Source organism: Magnolia sinica, chromosome 5 (genome assembly GCF_029962835.1).
Source record: "Magnolia sinica isolate HGM2019 chromosome 5, MsV1, whole genome shotgun sequence".
Lineage (NCBI taxonomy): Eukaryota > Viridiplantae > Streptophyta > Magnoliopsida > Magnoliales > Magnoliaceae > Magnolia > Magnolia sinica.
This window is the reverse complement of record NC_080577.1, coordinates 24,334,377-24,352,008: the sequence shown is the minus strand read 5'-3', so window position 1 is coordinate 24,352,008 and position 17,632 is coordinate 24,334,377. Positions and strand designations below refer to the sequence as shown.

The 17,632-nt window shown below is 41.2% G+C and overlaps 2 protein-coding genes and 1 non-coding gene across 3 annotated transcripts in view; 2 read left to right on the top strand and 1 right to left on the bottom strand.

Annotated features, from left to right (window-relative positions):
* The first annotated feature begins 378 nt into the window (after positions 1-378).
* LOC131245790 (large ribosomal subunit protein uL14x/uL14z/uL14y-like) lies at positions 379-11,028 on the top strand. Its single transcript, XM_058245491.1, has 4 exons — positions 379-525; positions 735-1,019; positions 10,310-10,351; positions 10,788-11,028. The coding sequence occupies exons 1-4, from the start codon at positions 513-515 to the stop codon at positions 10,868-10,870; spliced, it is 423 nt and encodes a 140-aa protein (XP_058101474.1). The 5' UTR covers positions 379-512; the 3' UTR covers positions 10,871-11,028.
* LOC131247755 (small nucleolar RNA snoR137) lies at positions 9,490-9,618 on the top strand. Its single transcript, XR_009172025.1, has one exon. It is a non-coding gene; the product is annotated as a small nucleolar RNA snoR137 (small nucleolar RNA).
* LOC131245788 (probable inactive histone-lysine N-methyltransferase SUVR2) overlaps positions 10,902-17,632 on the bottom strand; it is a 49,283-nt gene continuing 42,552 nt past the window's right edge. Inside the window, exons 11-12 of the transcript XR_009170988.1 lie at positions 11,539-11,747; positions 10,902-11,443 (exon numbers count right to left, since the gene is read on the bottom strand). The gene's annotated coding sequence lies outside the window, so the exon portion shown is untranslated. The remainder of the gene's footprint in view (positions 11,444-11,538; positions 11,748-17,632) is intronic.

The window sequence follows — 17,632 nt, the reverse complement described above, 5'->3', positions numbered from 1 at the left end:
TCAATATGTTCAAAAGATCACAAAGGCATCAATGAAGGGAAAACACAAATATCAGCTTTATCCAAAACTTTTGTATACCAAAATATTTTCAACCATAGACGTTTGTTTAATTCACGCTGTTTCTTGTGATGTGGTTCACTTGAGCTTAAGATATACTTCATTTTATGGATCAAAACTAAAATTACTTAGTAAAATGGATAGATGGAGTGGATAAAATACATAAATCACGGTGGGCCCACAGAGCTTGCTCAGTACGCAATCCGCTTCCCTTTGTGAGTCTGTGACTGTGCACGAGGAGAGACGTCAGGGGTGTCAGTGGGCCGGGATCAGCCTGCAATCAAAATCCGGGCCAAGGCAAACCTAAGGCCCGGGCCAATGACAGCCCTAAACACCAGAGACTTTTTGGTCATTTGCCAACAGACGAAACCCTAACTCTACTGATATATAAAACCGCAAAACCTTCTTCTAAAACCTCTCAATCGCGCGAGCGAGCGAAATCCAAAACAGAGGAGATGTCGAAGCGAGGTAAGCCTTATTTCTCTTCCCATTTCTAGGTCTAGGGTTACGTTTCCATATTCAAATCTCCGTCATCGACCCTCCATTCGACTCCGAATATCCATCTATAGAAAAACCCCTGTATCTTTCACACCTCTGCATTTTCTCGTAGAAAAGTCAAAGAACTAGCATTAATCCAAAATTTTCCGAATTTTCATTTTTCTTTGTAATTTCTGAAGGTCGCGGAGGATCTGCTGGAAACAAGTTCCGGATGTCGCTGGGTCTTCCGGTGGCGGCGACCGTGAACTGCGCCGACAACACCGGCGCTAAGAATCTCTACATAATCTCCGTGAAGGGCATCAAGGGCCGGCTCAATCGCCTGCCGTCGGCTTGCGTCGGCGATATGGTCATGGCCACCGTGAAGAAAGGGAAACCTGATCTGAGGAAGAAGGTCATGCCTGCCGTGATCGTCAGGCAGCGCAAGCCGTTTCGCCGAAAGGATGGTGTGTACATGTACTTCGAAGGTAATTCTCTGTTCCGTTCGTCCATGTGTTGTAATTTGTTCGTTCTGCTTGAGTTCGCGTTGAATGGATCTGTCTTGATTTCAAAATCCTTTGATGCACACCGAGTCATCCCTGTTGTACACGTGGTACTGGTTTGAGGTGATCGGAACCATTGATTTTGTTTTATGCCCAGTGGATGGGCCATATGCCAGAAGTCAGGCAGATTGGACCACCGATCACCTGACATTCAGTAGGTGAAGCCCATGGCAGCTGGATGGTTAAGGTTTTTTTTTTTTTTTTTTTAATTGTTATGATTTTTGGCTTACAGCCCACTTAAGCTGTATAGGACTACTTGGATTAGTGTTATTATTATTGGTAAATGCTCACATCCAACCATTTGGGCATTAATAAGTTGCCATTCACCTAGTGGATAACTTCTATCATGTCATGTGCGTTCGACATCCATCTTGTGTCGTCCCATAGGTTTGCCCCAACATGAGGATCACCTTGTGTAAAAATCAGCCCCATCCATTTATCATTTGGACTAAACTCATATTTTGTTATTTATCAATGGCTATACATTATTCTCTATGGTGGTCCACCTGATGAGTGGATCGTTCTGATTTTTGCTCAAGGTGATCCTCATGTTGGGCCAACCTATTGGACAGGGCAGATGTCATGCCTACATGATCGGTTTGGGAGTCATCCACTGCGTGGATGCAACTTACATTCCAACGCATTGGATGCAAGTATTCCTCCTTTTTATTATACTGATATTTTAATTTTCATTCAACTTAATACTGATAACTTTGAATTTGTTATTCCCTGTATGTTTACTTGATTATTTGTGTTACGAGGAATTACATGATGTGGCACTTGCACAAGCCATTCTGTGTTGTGGTCTTATCTAAACCATATACTGATATGGCTGGATAATTCATCTGATGTGCTTGCACAGTTTGTACTATGTCCAAATTGTTGTGTCATATAATGAGTCATTCTCTGGGTGTGATACACACTCCAATGCTTGTGCCCTGAAATTTTGGGTTTTGCATTATGAGCTTTGTGTTATGGGTCAACCATTTTCATGCCCCCAATGCCATCAACTTAGCCACTGTGACTCACCTTGTACATAGAGGTTTTTTGGTATAAAATATTCTATAGAAGATTAGAGAGTAGTGGAGATCTCTCCTACATCCTGGATTCCTCTGGTCCCATCTCGTAACTAGAGTAGTTTAGAGAATTCTAGGAACTTTGTAGACTATTCTTAGTCAATCATGTAGGGAGACTAGCTCTTAGTTCTATATAAGGTGGTGAGTAACCATCCAAGAAAGTTGTAAGCTTTATTGAGTACTTCGTGAAATATGAGTACAAGTTCTCTTGTTTTAGTTACGGTAGCATTTGGGCAGCTGGCTTACTCACCCATGATGGGATTGTGAGGTGAGTGTTGTATGGTCTATACATTTGGGGAAGCACTTGTGTGAGACCTGTGTTTCGTTGGAGCATTTCATTAGCTTGTTTTCGGCGTTGATGTACTCTAGATCGGTCGATCACAGATTACATCCTGTAAAATGGAGTTGGATGTACCTGAAACCTATACTGTAGCAACTGCGCCGACGCTGTGAACACAACGCCATGCAACACGCCCCATTGTGATACCACATTAATATCCTGATGCACACATTCCAATGCACACGCACGTGGTGTGGGCTTCACTTGCTAGAATCTCAAATGGAATCAAGGTAATATTTCGTGCTCTAACCAAAAGATCACACTACCCCTTATCACCTTTTCCAATACTCTATTAATACATCACTCCCCCAAAAGATCTAAACACTCGTACTGTTAACCCCTACGCCCCTATTTGCGGCAAAAAGTGTACATACCACTTTCTTTCTCTCCCATGCAACCCTCTTCCCCACTATTTTCTCCCTTCCTAATCCTCTCTCCCTTATTTCCTTTACACATTTCAAATGCTAAAAAGGCTCTAAAGCTCTATACATAGCTACCATGTGCAAGAGGAAAAAGAGAGAAAGAGAAGGAAAAGGAAAAAAAAGAAAGAAAGAAAGAGAGGGAGGGAGAGAACGGTGGAGGAGTGGGCCCCTGCTACCATATGTCCCTCTAATGCAACACATGCATCGGGGTGGGTTGCACAACGCGGACACCGCTGTCCGCGTTGTCCAATGTGGATAGGGTGGGTAGCACATCTACAAATGGACGGACGACAAGGATATAAGACACATACATCATGGTTGGGTCCTACATCAGTGGGCCCACCCTCTTGGTCAACGCATACACAAAGAGGGGTCACATGGCTCAGATTCTACTCGAAAGAGGGGGTGTTATGGGGCTAACCACACAGTCTAGCTTGTTGGACCATGGGACCCACTTGGACAGCCCTAAAAAGGGTTGGATGGTGGCCCTTGAATCCCCACAAACAACGGTGGGGTCCACCACCTTCCCAACAAGAACAACACATCACAGAAGAATAAAAAGGGGAAATCACTTTTGCATGAGTGATAATGGTAAAGTGCACTCACCATTCTAATCATAACGAGGGCCTTGGATGAGGTTCTCTAATGCTCAAATGGAGGTGGGATTTCCACCTAGAGCTGGGCATTTCTAGTCCGATCCGGTGGATCCGACCCGATCCTACCCAATCCGACTCGATTCGAAGGCTTGGATCGGTGCGGTTCGGCTTGGATTAGTCGGATCCGACCGTTCATCGGATCGAGGTCGGATCATGGTGGATTCAGACCGATCCGAACCGAAACCTGAACCGAATGGATCCAAACCGATCCGATTCGATCCGGAGTGATTCAATGGCAGAAATCAATACTTCTACTTCTTCTTGTGGTATGGTCCACTTGAGCTTTGGATATTCATCAATTTTGGGTTCAACCACTAAAATGATGTGAGAAAACGAATGAACGACGTGGATAAACCACATGCATTCACGGTGGGCCTCAACATAGTTTACTGAGAGACGTGCTGTGCACGTCAACCATTAGCGTGCACAACATGTCAGTGACAGACAGGCTGAGTTGCGGGACTAGCTACTGAAGTTACGTCATCAAGTTCCGTGGGCCCCACCATGATGTATGTTTTGTATCCACACCTTCCATTCATTTGGAGAGATCATTTTAAGGCAATATCCAAAGAATGAGTTAAATCTAAAGCTCCAGTGGACCCAAACATAGAAAACAGTGGGACAGTGAAGCCCACCATTGAAAATTTCTAAGGGCCACAAAAGTTTTAGATCAAGCTGATATTTGTGTTTTCCTTATTTCACGTTTTAAACAAAAAACTTTTTAATAGGTTGGATTTCAAATAAACATTATGATGGACCTTAGGATAGTTTCAACGGTGGAAATCACTCTCCCCACTGTTTTCTTTAGTGTGGTCCACTACAGACTTTTATTTATCCCATTCTTTGGTTCATACCATAAAATGATATCTTAAAATGGATGAACGGTGTGGATATAACACATACATCATAGTGGGGCCCACAGAACTTGGTGACGCCGACTCAAAACCTCTCGGTATCTAATCCGCGTCCAGACGCTAGCCCTGTACCGATATCGTGCCCAGCATGTCACAAGGCTGTGACAGGCATATGTGTCGTGCAAAGACAAGCAGTGATAGGCTTCGAGCTCCGAGTTGTACGAACGGCTCAAATGAGATAAAAGTTACATGGGCCTCGCAGTTATGTATTTATTATATCCACAACATTCATCCATATTTTGAGATCATTTCGGAGCATTATATATAAAAAAATCATATCCAAAGATCAAATGGACCACACCACAGAGCAGCGAGAATAATGATTTTCACCGGTGAAAAATTCGTATGGCCCACCGTAACGTTTATTTTCCATCTAACCCGATCTGAATCGTACCCAACCCGATCCGACTCGGTTTCCTTGATCGAGTCGGACCCGGTTCGGGTCAGGTGAACCGTGTGTCAGATCGGTTCGGGTAAGGTGTCCCGGACTTGGTACCGGATTGGATCCGGTTCGGATAAGATCACGCAGCTCTCGGATCGGATCGAGTTGGACCCAATCCGATCCGACTCGGTCCGATGCCTAGCTCTATTTCCACCATTAATGGAGGCTCACAAGCTCCACCAAAGTTCCCTTCCCTCTTCTCTCAAATCCTCTCCTTGTTTTTCCTCTTGCAAATGGTAGCTATGCATAGAGCCTTGGAGCCTTTTTAGCATTTGAAATGTGTAAGGGAAATGAGAGAGGGAGGGAGAAAATAGTGTTTTGGAGAGAGAAAATTGTATGGGGGAGAGGAAAGTGGTATGAGAAAATGGGGAATGGGGATGGGCTCTTAGCATTGGGAAGAGAAATTAGTAGGGGCATTTTTGTCTCACACAGGGGGTGTAGGGGTTAAAAGTAGGGTGTTTAGGTCTTTTGGGAGAGTGGTGTATTAATGGGGTTTGAGAAAAAGTAGCAAGGGGTAGTGGGGTCTTTTGGTGAGAGAAGAAGATTTCATTAATGCCATTTGGGATTCTAACAAGTGGGGTTCACACCACGTGTGTGCACATTGGGATGTGCGTAGGGGTGGACATGGTTCGGTTTAGTCCAGTTCTGTGGTGAAACCAGAACCAAACCGTTCCTCATGGTTCCAGGATTTTCGGAATTGAAACCGGACCGTTAGCACCCTAGAACCGAACTGGAACCGGACCGTGAAAACCAATTCGGTTTCGGATTGGTTCCGGGCTTTTTATAATCCAGCCCAATTGCATGTTCTATTTTATAATTTAGCTCATGTCCATTCGCGTTGTGATCCATTTGATGAATGATTTAGATATTGTATATGGTGTGAAAAAATATATTTATGAAAACAATCAAAAGGTGCATTGTAAACCATAAATCATGAGTCAAATATACAACTAAAATATATTGTAAACTCATGGTTCTAGGTTCGGTTCCATGGATCGGATTCACGGTCCGGTTCGGTTCTACATACCCCCAATCGGAACTGAACCGAACTAAACGGTTCTTTAATTTTCGGAACCGGAACCGATGCACTCTAGAACCGGACCAAACCGGACCGTTTGGTCGGTTCCGATCCGGTTCCACGGTTCTACCGGTTCGATGTGCACCCCTAGTTGCGCGGCATTGTGATCACAACGCTGACACGATCATTATAATGTAGGTTTCAAGCACATCCGACTCCATTTTACGAGGCGCAAGATATAGTCCGTCTTGGGTACATCGACATCGAAAACGGGTGTACGAAGGGTTCCAACGGAACACGAATCTCACAACTCTCCCCCTTCTAAAAGAAAATTTCGTCCTCAAAATTTCTCAACAACCTAATCTAAGCACACACCAGGGTGCTACGTTCAGAAGTTTCCAAGTTTTCAACGAGGAACCCTATTTTAGATTAAGTTTGTAAATCGAGAACAAAGGTAATTCTCTAGGTACTTTTAAACTAAGGATCCCAGTGATTATAAGTTCACAACCATTACATGGTGAAAGATTATAAGAGATAATAACAAAAATGTGGACTCGTTTGTAGAGATTCCTAAGCTATGCTCTGATACCATCTTTTGTCATGCCCTAAATATAGTTTCAGGCACCCATATGCGACAGCCCGAATCTAGTGTTGACAACCTTCATAAATCCTTGATTTTGGCACTTAACGCCCATACACAAAGTCTCGAAGTCGGCGTTCCACAAGGAGGGCAAAGACTGCACCACCAATTAAGGCTCGTACTCAGAGGCAATGAGGGCAAAGACTTCACTACTCATCATGGCAATGGTAGGCCCATAGCTATGCCGAATCCCACTCGACACGTCAGTAGCGGACCCACTTCTAAGCTGGTCAGACGTGGCCTAATTTGCCCCTACTATTCGGGCAGGTAAGCCTAACCCCATCTCAACCAACCCCGACACAGTAGGAGACGTGGCTTGCTGGTGTGCGACATTCGAGTGCTCATGTTATCTACTCGGTCTAGACATTGGATTATCCTGTGGCCCATAAGGTTTATGGACTTTCACCCATGGACAACCTATGTGACTTGTAACCATGACCAATTTCTAGCGTCCATAACCACAATCACCAATCATGATGAATATGTGGTGGCCACAACCCCTAATGTCACTAGAGTGTGCATGCAAATACGTGAATGGATAAGTCCATCATCATGCAAGCCCTATATACAGCAGGGCGGCCTCATCTCATGTGGGTCCACTGAAATGGCCTAAATCGTAGGGTCAACAATATAATCTTGTCGTGCATAGGCAAGCCAGAACTATATCACGTGTTCCAACTACTGTCCACCACCGAGTGTACTCTATCATGATCAAACCAACATCCCATGTCAAGAACACATGATGTGGATGAGGTATGAATGATGTGCAGCGTACAATCAACTATGCATGTGGTGTGCACGCAATGCCACATCAAGCATAAGAGCAATGCTATGTCAACGTAAGAGCAATTCTATAACAAGCATAAGAGTAATGCTACATATAGCATAAAGTATGCACCGCATTTAACATAAAGGGAGCATCATAGCAATGATAAGTGTAATCATTGCACCAACGCAATGGTACATTAAACATAAGTGCGATACCACACCAACATAAGCGTAACACACCACTCAATCAAGGGGTAAGTCCCACTTGGATTCCAAGTCTAACAAGGCCCCACAAGGCTATACTTGAGTAGGCTTTCACTACAACGGACCCACTCCAAGTAAGCATACACCTAAGCGGTCTAATCATTCTAATATGGTCTTCAAATGGGGTAACATACTAGGGTCCACAAGCGATTAGGGAGGCCCAAGAAGGACATCAATGTGGGCCATAGGAATATCCCAAAACAAGGCCCAAAAGGGTGGCTCATAACCCCACAAGAACGGGCCTAGATGGGCTCAACATGAGTATGGTGTGGGACCCGAATGGCGGGCCGCACACACATTCGGGTTATGGCCTATGGGCGCCTTGTGGAATGTCGACTTCGGGACTTAGTGTAAGACCTTGTCCATTCTGTACCTTTTCAATGCTTGTGTGCGCGGTGACCAATGTCTTTGGCAGACTTGGGAGCCGTGCATAGTGCACACTTGACAAACTGGAATCCCGCGACCTCGAGACCCTCACCATATCTACCGCCCCGTCTCCACGGTCGCGGAGGTGCTACTTGCGCATTTGCGTGATGCTCCGTTGGTGAGATACGCTGTGAAGAACTTCTCACATTTCGTGTGCGCACGACGTCATACCCAACGAACTTACACGTCTCTCACACACATCACTCACACATACTTCTCTACCCACACATGTGAAGGAATCCCAACACTACATACCATGACATCACCACCTCATGCCACTCCTCTCTCATTTATAAGCAAAGTCAACTCTTCTTTCACATCCCCATTCCACACCATATCCATGACCTCATCAAGCCATGCTATCCATGCCTTTCTTAATCATCGTTAAACCCTAAGTATGGATTAAGTCCCTTAATCCTACTCTAATACCTAATCATGGTTAAAGTTCTAACTTTAACTCACCGAGTGTGCTGGAATCGGGGTTTTATGGAGGCTGTCAGCACTAGATTCGGGTTATGGCTTATGTTTATGGCGTATGTGTGCTGGGAACTGGATTTGGGGCATGACAACTTGGGCTGTGACACATGAATGTCTCCTTGCATCAGTAGCCAATGCTACTATTTGAGAATTTCAAGTCTTAAGTGCTGCGTTCATGTCGGATATAGACATGGGACTGAATGGATTCTTGACTTCCATAATCCATTATAAGCCATCACCTAATAAGCACCAAGAACATTGATTAGAGAGGACCAATAGACTCAAACCTTGAATGACTGAAGCTGAGAAATGCTGGAAATATGCCAGTCTTGCATTATCTGCGTCATTGACTGTTTTGTAAGGTACTTTTTGCTTCCATTGTCACTCTTAGGACTTAAAAGCTCAAACTCTAGAGACTTATCAATGTTTTAACCTTGCAGAATTTGTCTATGAGAAGTTTTGTACTTGCTGTTAACTTTTCAGAACCTTGTGACTTCCAAAGTAATGCTCTTCAGAGCTGGAATTTCTACTGTAAAACCTGCTGTGTATGCAGGTTACCCAAACTGGATGAGTCAAACAGTTTGATAAATGGAATCTCGCGCATTGAATGTTAACTGTTGTCACTTTTCTTTAAGGTGGCTGTTTGGGGCCATACAGTGTGTGGCTAGAATCACTGAGCAAGTGCAGATTTTTGGCGATTGGCACTCGTACATGGTGTTTTAATATACTAACTGGTGTAGTCAAATATGTGCTATGGCCTATGAGCATGGTGACGGTGAGGATTAGAATTTTGGGTGTTCTAAGGTTACTAAGCATGTCCTTGCATTTTAAGGCTCAGGTTGGCTTCTTTGCTAAGGTATTGCATACGGCAATTTGCTTCAAAGGGCCACCTCATTTTGTAGTTGTTAAATGCCTCCTTGTACTTGCTTCTTGACCTGTTATCTTCTTTTAAGTTGCTTCTAACTGAATAAATGGCCCAGTTTTCTATCTCTTCATTTGCAGTGGGAAGCATATATGAAATGCCAGTATTAAACAACATGATGCTCCTATTGCATCTTGTTACCTGTCTCCTGGTAAACTATCTAAGAAGGACATGGTCCTTAAAAAGGAAAAAAAAGGCTTGTCAGACACGTTTAAAAAAGCTGTTGGAAATGAACCCGAGCACATTGTTTCCTTCTCATTTTTCGTACCATATGTTATTTATGTAGTTATATTTTTTTATTAGATGCATTTTTTTTAAGGATGCAATTTTCATATACAATAATTCATGTGAATACACACTTTTTAAAAATTATCAGATAATTATACAGCCATGTTGGCATATTGTGTTTGATGGAGGCATACTTTAAGAGGTTTGGTACCGATGATTGTCCTTGTTTAAAATCATGTTGTGCATAGAGTATTGCCAAAAAAAAAAAAAAAAATCTCCAATCAAATGATTGGAAAAGAAATGATGGTGGATAGTATTCCTCTTGAAAGGTGCATTGTGATTAAGGGGTTTCATAACTCATTTCTTATATTTTCTAGATATTATCCATGACCACCCTCCCTCGGGGTGGACTTACTTACCAATAGTTCCCCCCCCCCCCCCCCCCACTGGTTTTTTTTTCCTTCTAATAAAGGCAGATTCTCCTATTATGAAGGAACCGTACTCTTGTATTCTATTTTTTTTATAGTCTTTTGGGGTTTCAGTCCACTACTTCCTTACTGCTCAGGGGCAATAATGCCAAGTTCTGAGTACTAACTGTATGACTTGTTTATTGTGCCTGCAGATAATGCTGGAGTGATAGTGAATCCCAAGGGAGAAATGAAAGGTATGAAAAAAAAATAAAAATCATTGAGGCAATTACAACCACAATTCTTGTGTACTGAGCTGGACCCCTTAATTTTTAAAAACACCCTAACCTAACAAATAAAAATGACAATCTGTGGCTGCTAATGAAATGATTGGTGTTGTAGCATGCAGGCCAAGCGCCCCGTGAAATTGCTCTATACTGCCATTTGATCAAGGTCAGGTTTGGTGACGAGTGGGCCTGCACATGGTCGGATGGCACCGAGTCCACTGAAGCAGGGGACGATGCCTTGGCCATTGGTTGGCCCTACTCACTGCCAAATGATTAGACTGCTAAAATAGTGTATATTAAATGTGGAATAAGCATGACCCAGGACACTAACATCATGTGTTTGCTTTAAAAAAAGAAACTAATTTCATATATTTCAATATAGTACTGATCTGGTGGGTGGTCTCAGGTTCGGCAATTACAGGGCCAATTGGAAAGGAATGCGCAGATTTGTGGCCAAGAATTGCCAGTGCAGCGAATGCCATTGTTTGAGAGATGGTCTGGTGTCAGGATTTTTGCTATGTTGAGTTTAAGCCTTTATTTTGTTTTGGAAGAGAAACTAAGCAAGTTGTTTTGTTGGTGGATTGGTAAAAAGCCCGAATTGTTTTTTGTAGAGAATTTATAAGCTGCGGTGGATTTGGATTTTCTTATTGTTTGAGTTCTTAGATACACCTGCTGCATCGGTTCAGCTCTTAGTTTTTTGTTGCTTATGTTTAGAATTTTAATGCATCTGAATGGCAAATCTTCCATATACATACTGGTTACATGGATGGTTTGATAGATGATATTTACCTCTTCATTGGTGATTGAAAAAGAAATGGAGGAATGAAATAAAATTTGTTTGATAGGTTTAGGAGGGGGGAAGGTTTGAAATGATGGACAAGCAGCTAGCCCTATATTATTAAATATGATAAATGCTCTCATTACTATGATACACTGACCATATTACTACAGATAAAACTCTCTCATTGCTACGAGAAACTGACTAGCCTGTGTATGTTCTCTCCATTATTCTTCTCAATTCCTTTCTCTTCACGTTAGCTCCGAAGAAGCAACTATTCTCGTCTGCAATGATGATGTTGCCATGATTAGAGCGTGGCTTGGGATTTTGCCTACGATATATATATATATATATATCAAACCTGAGACTCATCATTTACCTATTCTTGGTTGGTTGCTGCCCTCTGTGGATGGACCATCTCCAAATCCTCAATCGTTCCACGATACAATTTGTGTTCCATAAGAAAAATACGGCATGCGTCTGAAAATGGATGTTGAAACTGTGCTTGGATAATACTTACGTGGAAGTCCTCTTGATGGATAAGAGTAATCCAGGAGCATCCACAAGAGCAAATATTGAAATTCTGACCTGTGTCACACGTGTATAACTTGTGAGCAATGCGATAAGCAGGTTCTAGAAATGATCAGATAATGCAGTTGTATTGGAATTTCTAATCCAGCCAATCTTTTCCTGCTAACATGTCACATATGTAGAATATCCAATACATACAAAAGGCGGACATCATCATGGTGATCACATGCATGAAAAATAATGCCAATCCACTAGCTGGGTGGACCACAATGGTATAGTAAATCACATCACTGTCTTTCCATTTATTTGGACGATGTCTGGCTTTCTTGTTAGTACACCCCACTGTCAGTTCACACTTCACCACTGTTAGCCACCCCCACTAGGGAATCCATACCATGACCTCAGTATTTGGACGATGTCTTGCTTGATGAGTGGGTTGGTCTTATTTCCATATTTTTCACATTGTAGGAAAAAAATGGTTGCATCAGAACTTTTCATACACACCTCCACGTATCTTGTCCATACACAAAGTTCAATCTCAAGTTGCATACGCTGGAACATAGTTGTCCATCAGCAGCTGCAATCTACCACATGAAGAGTCATGAGGAGGGTTTGGATGGCATGTCTGGATTCGTGGAATCTAAAAATAGAAATGCATTGAAATTTTATAGTATATTTACATCAATTTGAATTTGATTAATAAATCAAATTTAATATTCCTTGTACACGTGATATTTAATAGAATGATTGTAACAATCCCATTGAAATCTACAAGCATAAGTTCACAAATGAGTGGCTCACTAATGTTTTTAAACTGTGAATTTACATGGCCAATGTTTGGACTGTTTGGATCAATAGAAACTCTTCAGATCATTCTATTAATGTAATTTAGTGATAGATTTCATAATTTGATTGTTTTGAATTATCATCATCATGTCATGTATAAAATAGATTAATAGCCCAATGACACCCTGCAACTCTCTTGCTTACAAAAAGGAGCCAAAACAGGCATATGATTCCTAATCATAGCAAAAGGGATAGATTTCAAAACATAGTGAAATTTTTAAATACCTCCTATTCTAAATACCTCATAATCCACGCCACCACACAACTTTTGGGTTTTGACCTATTAGTGTGGCTCTAGAAAGCTCAATCATTTTTAAGGGTTTGGATAGTAAGTGGAAATATTGTATCTATTTTTAAATGATCACCTCATATCTTATATGCGAGCATCCAAAACCATGGAAAAGGCTAATAATTATTTGAAAAAATTCACAAATTTTTTCGTAATATAAACAACAAAAAAGGTCATATCAATATAGAAACAGTACCATTTCCTTGAATATCTGTGGTTTTTCTCTTATCCAAACATGCTTGTAGGACTTGTTCGGATTCACTTGAAGATAAATTGAGCAAATGTTGTTTTTGCGGAAAAATAATTTCCATTGTTTGTTTATGTAAAATTTTGAAAACATTATTTCCTCCTTATTTATACAAAAAAGAGGCTCATTTTGAATTCCACTGTGAAAAAATCATTTTATAGAAAATCACTTTTTAAGTTGCAAAAAAGAATAGAGGAATCTACAATGCCCTTTCCATGCATTTATTGTGGTTTGAAAATCATGATTACATTTTTTTCACAAAATTAATATTTTCCACCATTTGGACTGTAAGAAACAATAAGAAAATGTCAATTTTATTTCTATCATATTTATTGTAGTTTCCATATAATTACTTTTTTAACCTGTACTGATTAAAAAACCAAAAAAAAAAAAAAAAAAAGAAAGAAAAAAAAAAAAAAGAAAGAAAAAAAGGAAGAAGAAGAAAAGAAAAGAAAAAGATGAATAATTCTCTGGTCATTCAAGTTTAGAAGAGATCATAATTACCCTTTCCTTAAAATTCTATTCTTTCATTTGGATTGCAAGAATACATATTCCCTATGTTTATTGTGTTTCGAAAATCATGATTACATTTCTCCATGCCCTCACCTCATGTTCTTCGATCCAACCAGCCTCTTTATGAAGTGTTCCACATGTTAGCCACATGTAATACCATCTATCTTCAAGTGCTTGACATGTCCCTTTGTACATCTTAATGCACTATACATGCTCCATGTAGTCCATCTTCAAGTGCTTCACATGTACCATATGTGCCTTCGTATATCTTAATGCACTATCCATGGCTCCATGCAATCCATCTTCAAGCGCTTCACATGTACCATATGTGCCTCCGTACATCTTAATGCACTACACATGGCAATACACCACTGCCCATATTCACACAGGCCTCACATGTCAATGCAGAACACATGCCGCTATCATCAAGTATCCCACATGTGGTATTATTCATCACTTTTTATTTATTTATTTAAGAAACACCATACATTTTCAAGCACTCCACAAACATCAAAATGCCACATGCAGAGCATGTACCACCATCGCTATCATCTTCAAGTATCCCACATGTGGTATTATTCATAATTTTTTTTAAATATAAAAAACACCATACATTTTCAAGCACTCCACAAACATCAAAATACCACATGCAGGGCATGTACCACCATCTTCAGGTGCTCCACAAGCATCAACATGTGGCATTTGCATAATGTACCACCATCTTCAAATGCTGCCTTTGCCCAACATGCTACAATATATCTTCAATGCCACACATGCGCCAACTACCATCTCCCGGTAAAATTTATATGAAAGTTTCAGTTTTGCAAACAACATTTTTGGAAACGGAGGAATAATTTTCAAAAAAAAAAAAAAAAAAAACCCTTGTAAACAAACAATCAGTGACAAGGATTTTTATTTCCCACTGTTTCATGAAAACAATGTTTCTCAGGAAAGTTGTTTCCTCTTCTTTCCAAACAAACTCCAACCCTTCACCTCAAGGTGTGAGAAGTCATACGGGGTGGCTCGCCTAGCCTAGCCTGACTCAGCTTTGGACCTCTTAGCCTGCTCCGTAGGCTGGGCTTTGCCCCTGGTATTTATGGCCTTGGACTTGGACATTTTAGCCAAACCCACCTTGGCCTGACTTCTCTTGTACGTGTTCTATTCTATAGATATACCGTTCCAAGAATCGATTGGGTATAAGACGTGCATCTTGCGTCTCTTTATTTGTGCATGTGCAACCACTAGATTAAGAGAAGGATTATGAACAATTACGTAGGATATTGGGATTTATTTGATTTTTCCAACGGATTACGTTTGGTGCCAACCCAACCAATTTTTTGGGCTTGCTATACTAGACCCATGACAAGCTCGATAATTGGGTCTTACATGGGGTGTTTGGATCATAAGTTACTTTAGATAAGCCACTCATGCCACAAGTAGCAGATCTTGGTTTCTACTTATTCAAGTATGTTTGGTAAACAATATACTTATTAGCTAACAAGTAGAAAAGCATCTTTGGTTTCTAGCATCATAAGTATTTATCCCCACGATTATTTGGTCCCCCTCACATCCACTGTCCATCACGTAGGGCTAATCTTTAATGTGCACGGTCTAAGGCCTACCTTTGATGTTGGTCAACCATCATGTGGAGCCCACCTTCAATATCCACTACCCATCATGTGAAGCCCACCTTTGATGTGGGCCCATCTTGCATATGAGCCAATCATCATCAGGGTTGACCTTTGATGCGGATTGTCCATCATGTGAGCCCCACCTTCAATGTGGGTTGCCCATCATGCTCGGCTCATCTTGGATATGGGACATTCATCATTAGGGGCTATCCATCATGTGGATCTCACATTTGATGTGGATGGTCTATTGTGTGAGCCCCAACTTTGAAGTGGGTCGTCCATCATACCCTCCCATTTTGGATGTGGTCTATTTATCACTAGGGGTTGGCCTTTGATGTGGACCATCCATCATGTGGCCCATGTTAATATAAGTGAACCATCATGTAAGCCCCACCTTCAATGTGGACAGACCATGTGGGGCCTCCTTCGATATGGCAAAAGCTTAAAAAAAAAACACTTATGGGGATAATTAGCTTTAAGCATGGAAGTTACTTTCTCCGAAAAATAACCTAGGGTGCATTTGGATCGAAAGTTACTTTGGATAAGCAACTTATGTCATAAGTAGCTTATCTTGGTTTCTACTTAATTGACAGATAAATATGTTTAGTAAACCCCCTCACATCATGTGGGGCCAGCCTTTGATGTGGTTCGTTCATTGTAAAGGCCCAACTTTGATTTGGTTGTCCATCATGCAGAGCCCACCTTGGCTGTAGGCCATTCATCATTACCTTTAATGTGCACAATTCATTAGCCCACCATAAATGTTATTGTCCATCATGTGGGGCCCATTTTCAATATCCATTGCCCATTATCATGCGGAGCCTACCTTTGATGTGGACCGTTCATCATGTGGGCCCACCTCTGATGTGAGCCATCCATGAGGGACTTGCCTTGGATATGGGCCACTCATCATTAGGCCAACCTTTGATGTAGACTATCCATCATGTGGGGCCCACCATTATTAATTGCCCATCTTGTGGAGCCCACCTTTGATGTGGGTTGCCCATCATGTAGGGCTTGCCTTGGATGTGAGCCGTTCACCATTAGGAGCAGACCTCTGATGTGGATAGTCCATCATGTGGGGCCACATGAATATGGACCATCATCATGTGGAGTCCAATAGATCATCTACCCATTCATTGGATGAGTTTCCAAAGGATGCATATTTCCTTAAATAATTTCCCAAGTAGTTGTGCCACCACACCAATGAAAATGAAGAAAATAAGTTTAAAAAGTAATTAAAAATAAATAAATTATAAAATAAGTTTTTTTTTTAAAGCTATTTATTTAAGTTTAATGACCAAACTAACTAACTTATTTAAGAAAAGTTTTAATGACCAAACTAACTTATTTAAGAAAAGTAACTTATTAAGTTAAAAAAGTTACTTATTTGGTAGTATCCAAAAGCAACTAAGTTGGTATGGAAACAGGCAGTCCTAGCCTCGACATTCCTTGTTATAATCAATATGGTCTGTCCATTTTCTTAGTCATTGATAGGATGGTTAGAATCATCGATTGGAAGTGATCTTTGGAAATGGAAAGTTGGGCGGGTTCAACCCGACCGACCCGTGACCGACCCGACATTGGGTTGGGCTCGGGCAAGATATATCGCGTCCGATCTCAAGCTTGGGCTATACAAACACCAACCCGATAAAACTTGGGTTGGGCTCGGGTTGCCCGACCCAACTCGAACCCGAACCTAAACAATATATAAGTTACTTATAAATTATAATTGAGTGTGGATCATTTGTGTTGAAGACACACTAGTGATGTTGGGTCTCATTTGTCCACATCATTTCCAAGGACTCAAGCTGACAAGATAAGCCGGATTTCTCTCTCCCAAATAGATTGCGTGCTATGCTACATGACTTTTAATGGAGTAGTTGTCTTATATTTTAGCTTGTTTTTTTAAAGAAAAAAATGTTCTTTATGATGAATAATCACATATATGATTAATAAAATCATAGATACAAAAAATAAGTCCTATATTGTAATAAACTAATGTAATAACGAAAACATTAACACGTATATACCCGACCAACCCGACCGAGTCCGCTTGGGTTGGGCTTGGGTTGAGAATTCCCAACCCGAGATTGGGGTGGGTTGGGTTAGGGTTGAGCACCAACCCGACCCAACCCGCCCGACTTTCAGCCCTAATGGAAATGAATTCAAAAGCAGTACTACATGATGGAGGGTTCAAATCAATGATCAGCCTTTTCTATTATAATCAACAAGAGCTGTCCATTTTCTTTACCATTAATCAGAAAGAGAGGATCATTGTATCGAAGTGTGATATTTTAAGAGAGCAATCAAAGGTGGGCCTACATGCAGGGTTGGAATCAATGACTGACCCTAATTATAATCAACAAGGGCAATTCATTCTCATATCCTTAGGTTAACATGGTTAAGATCTTCA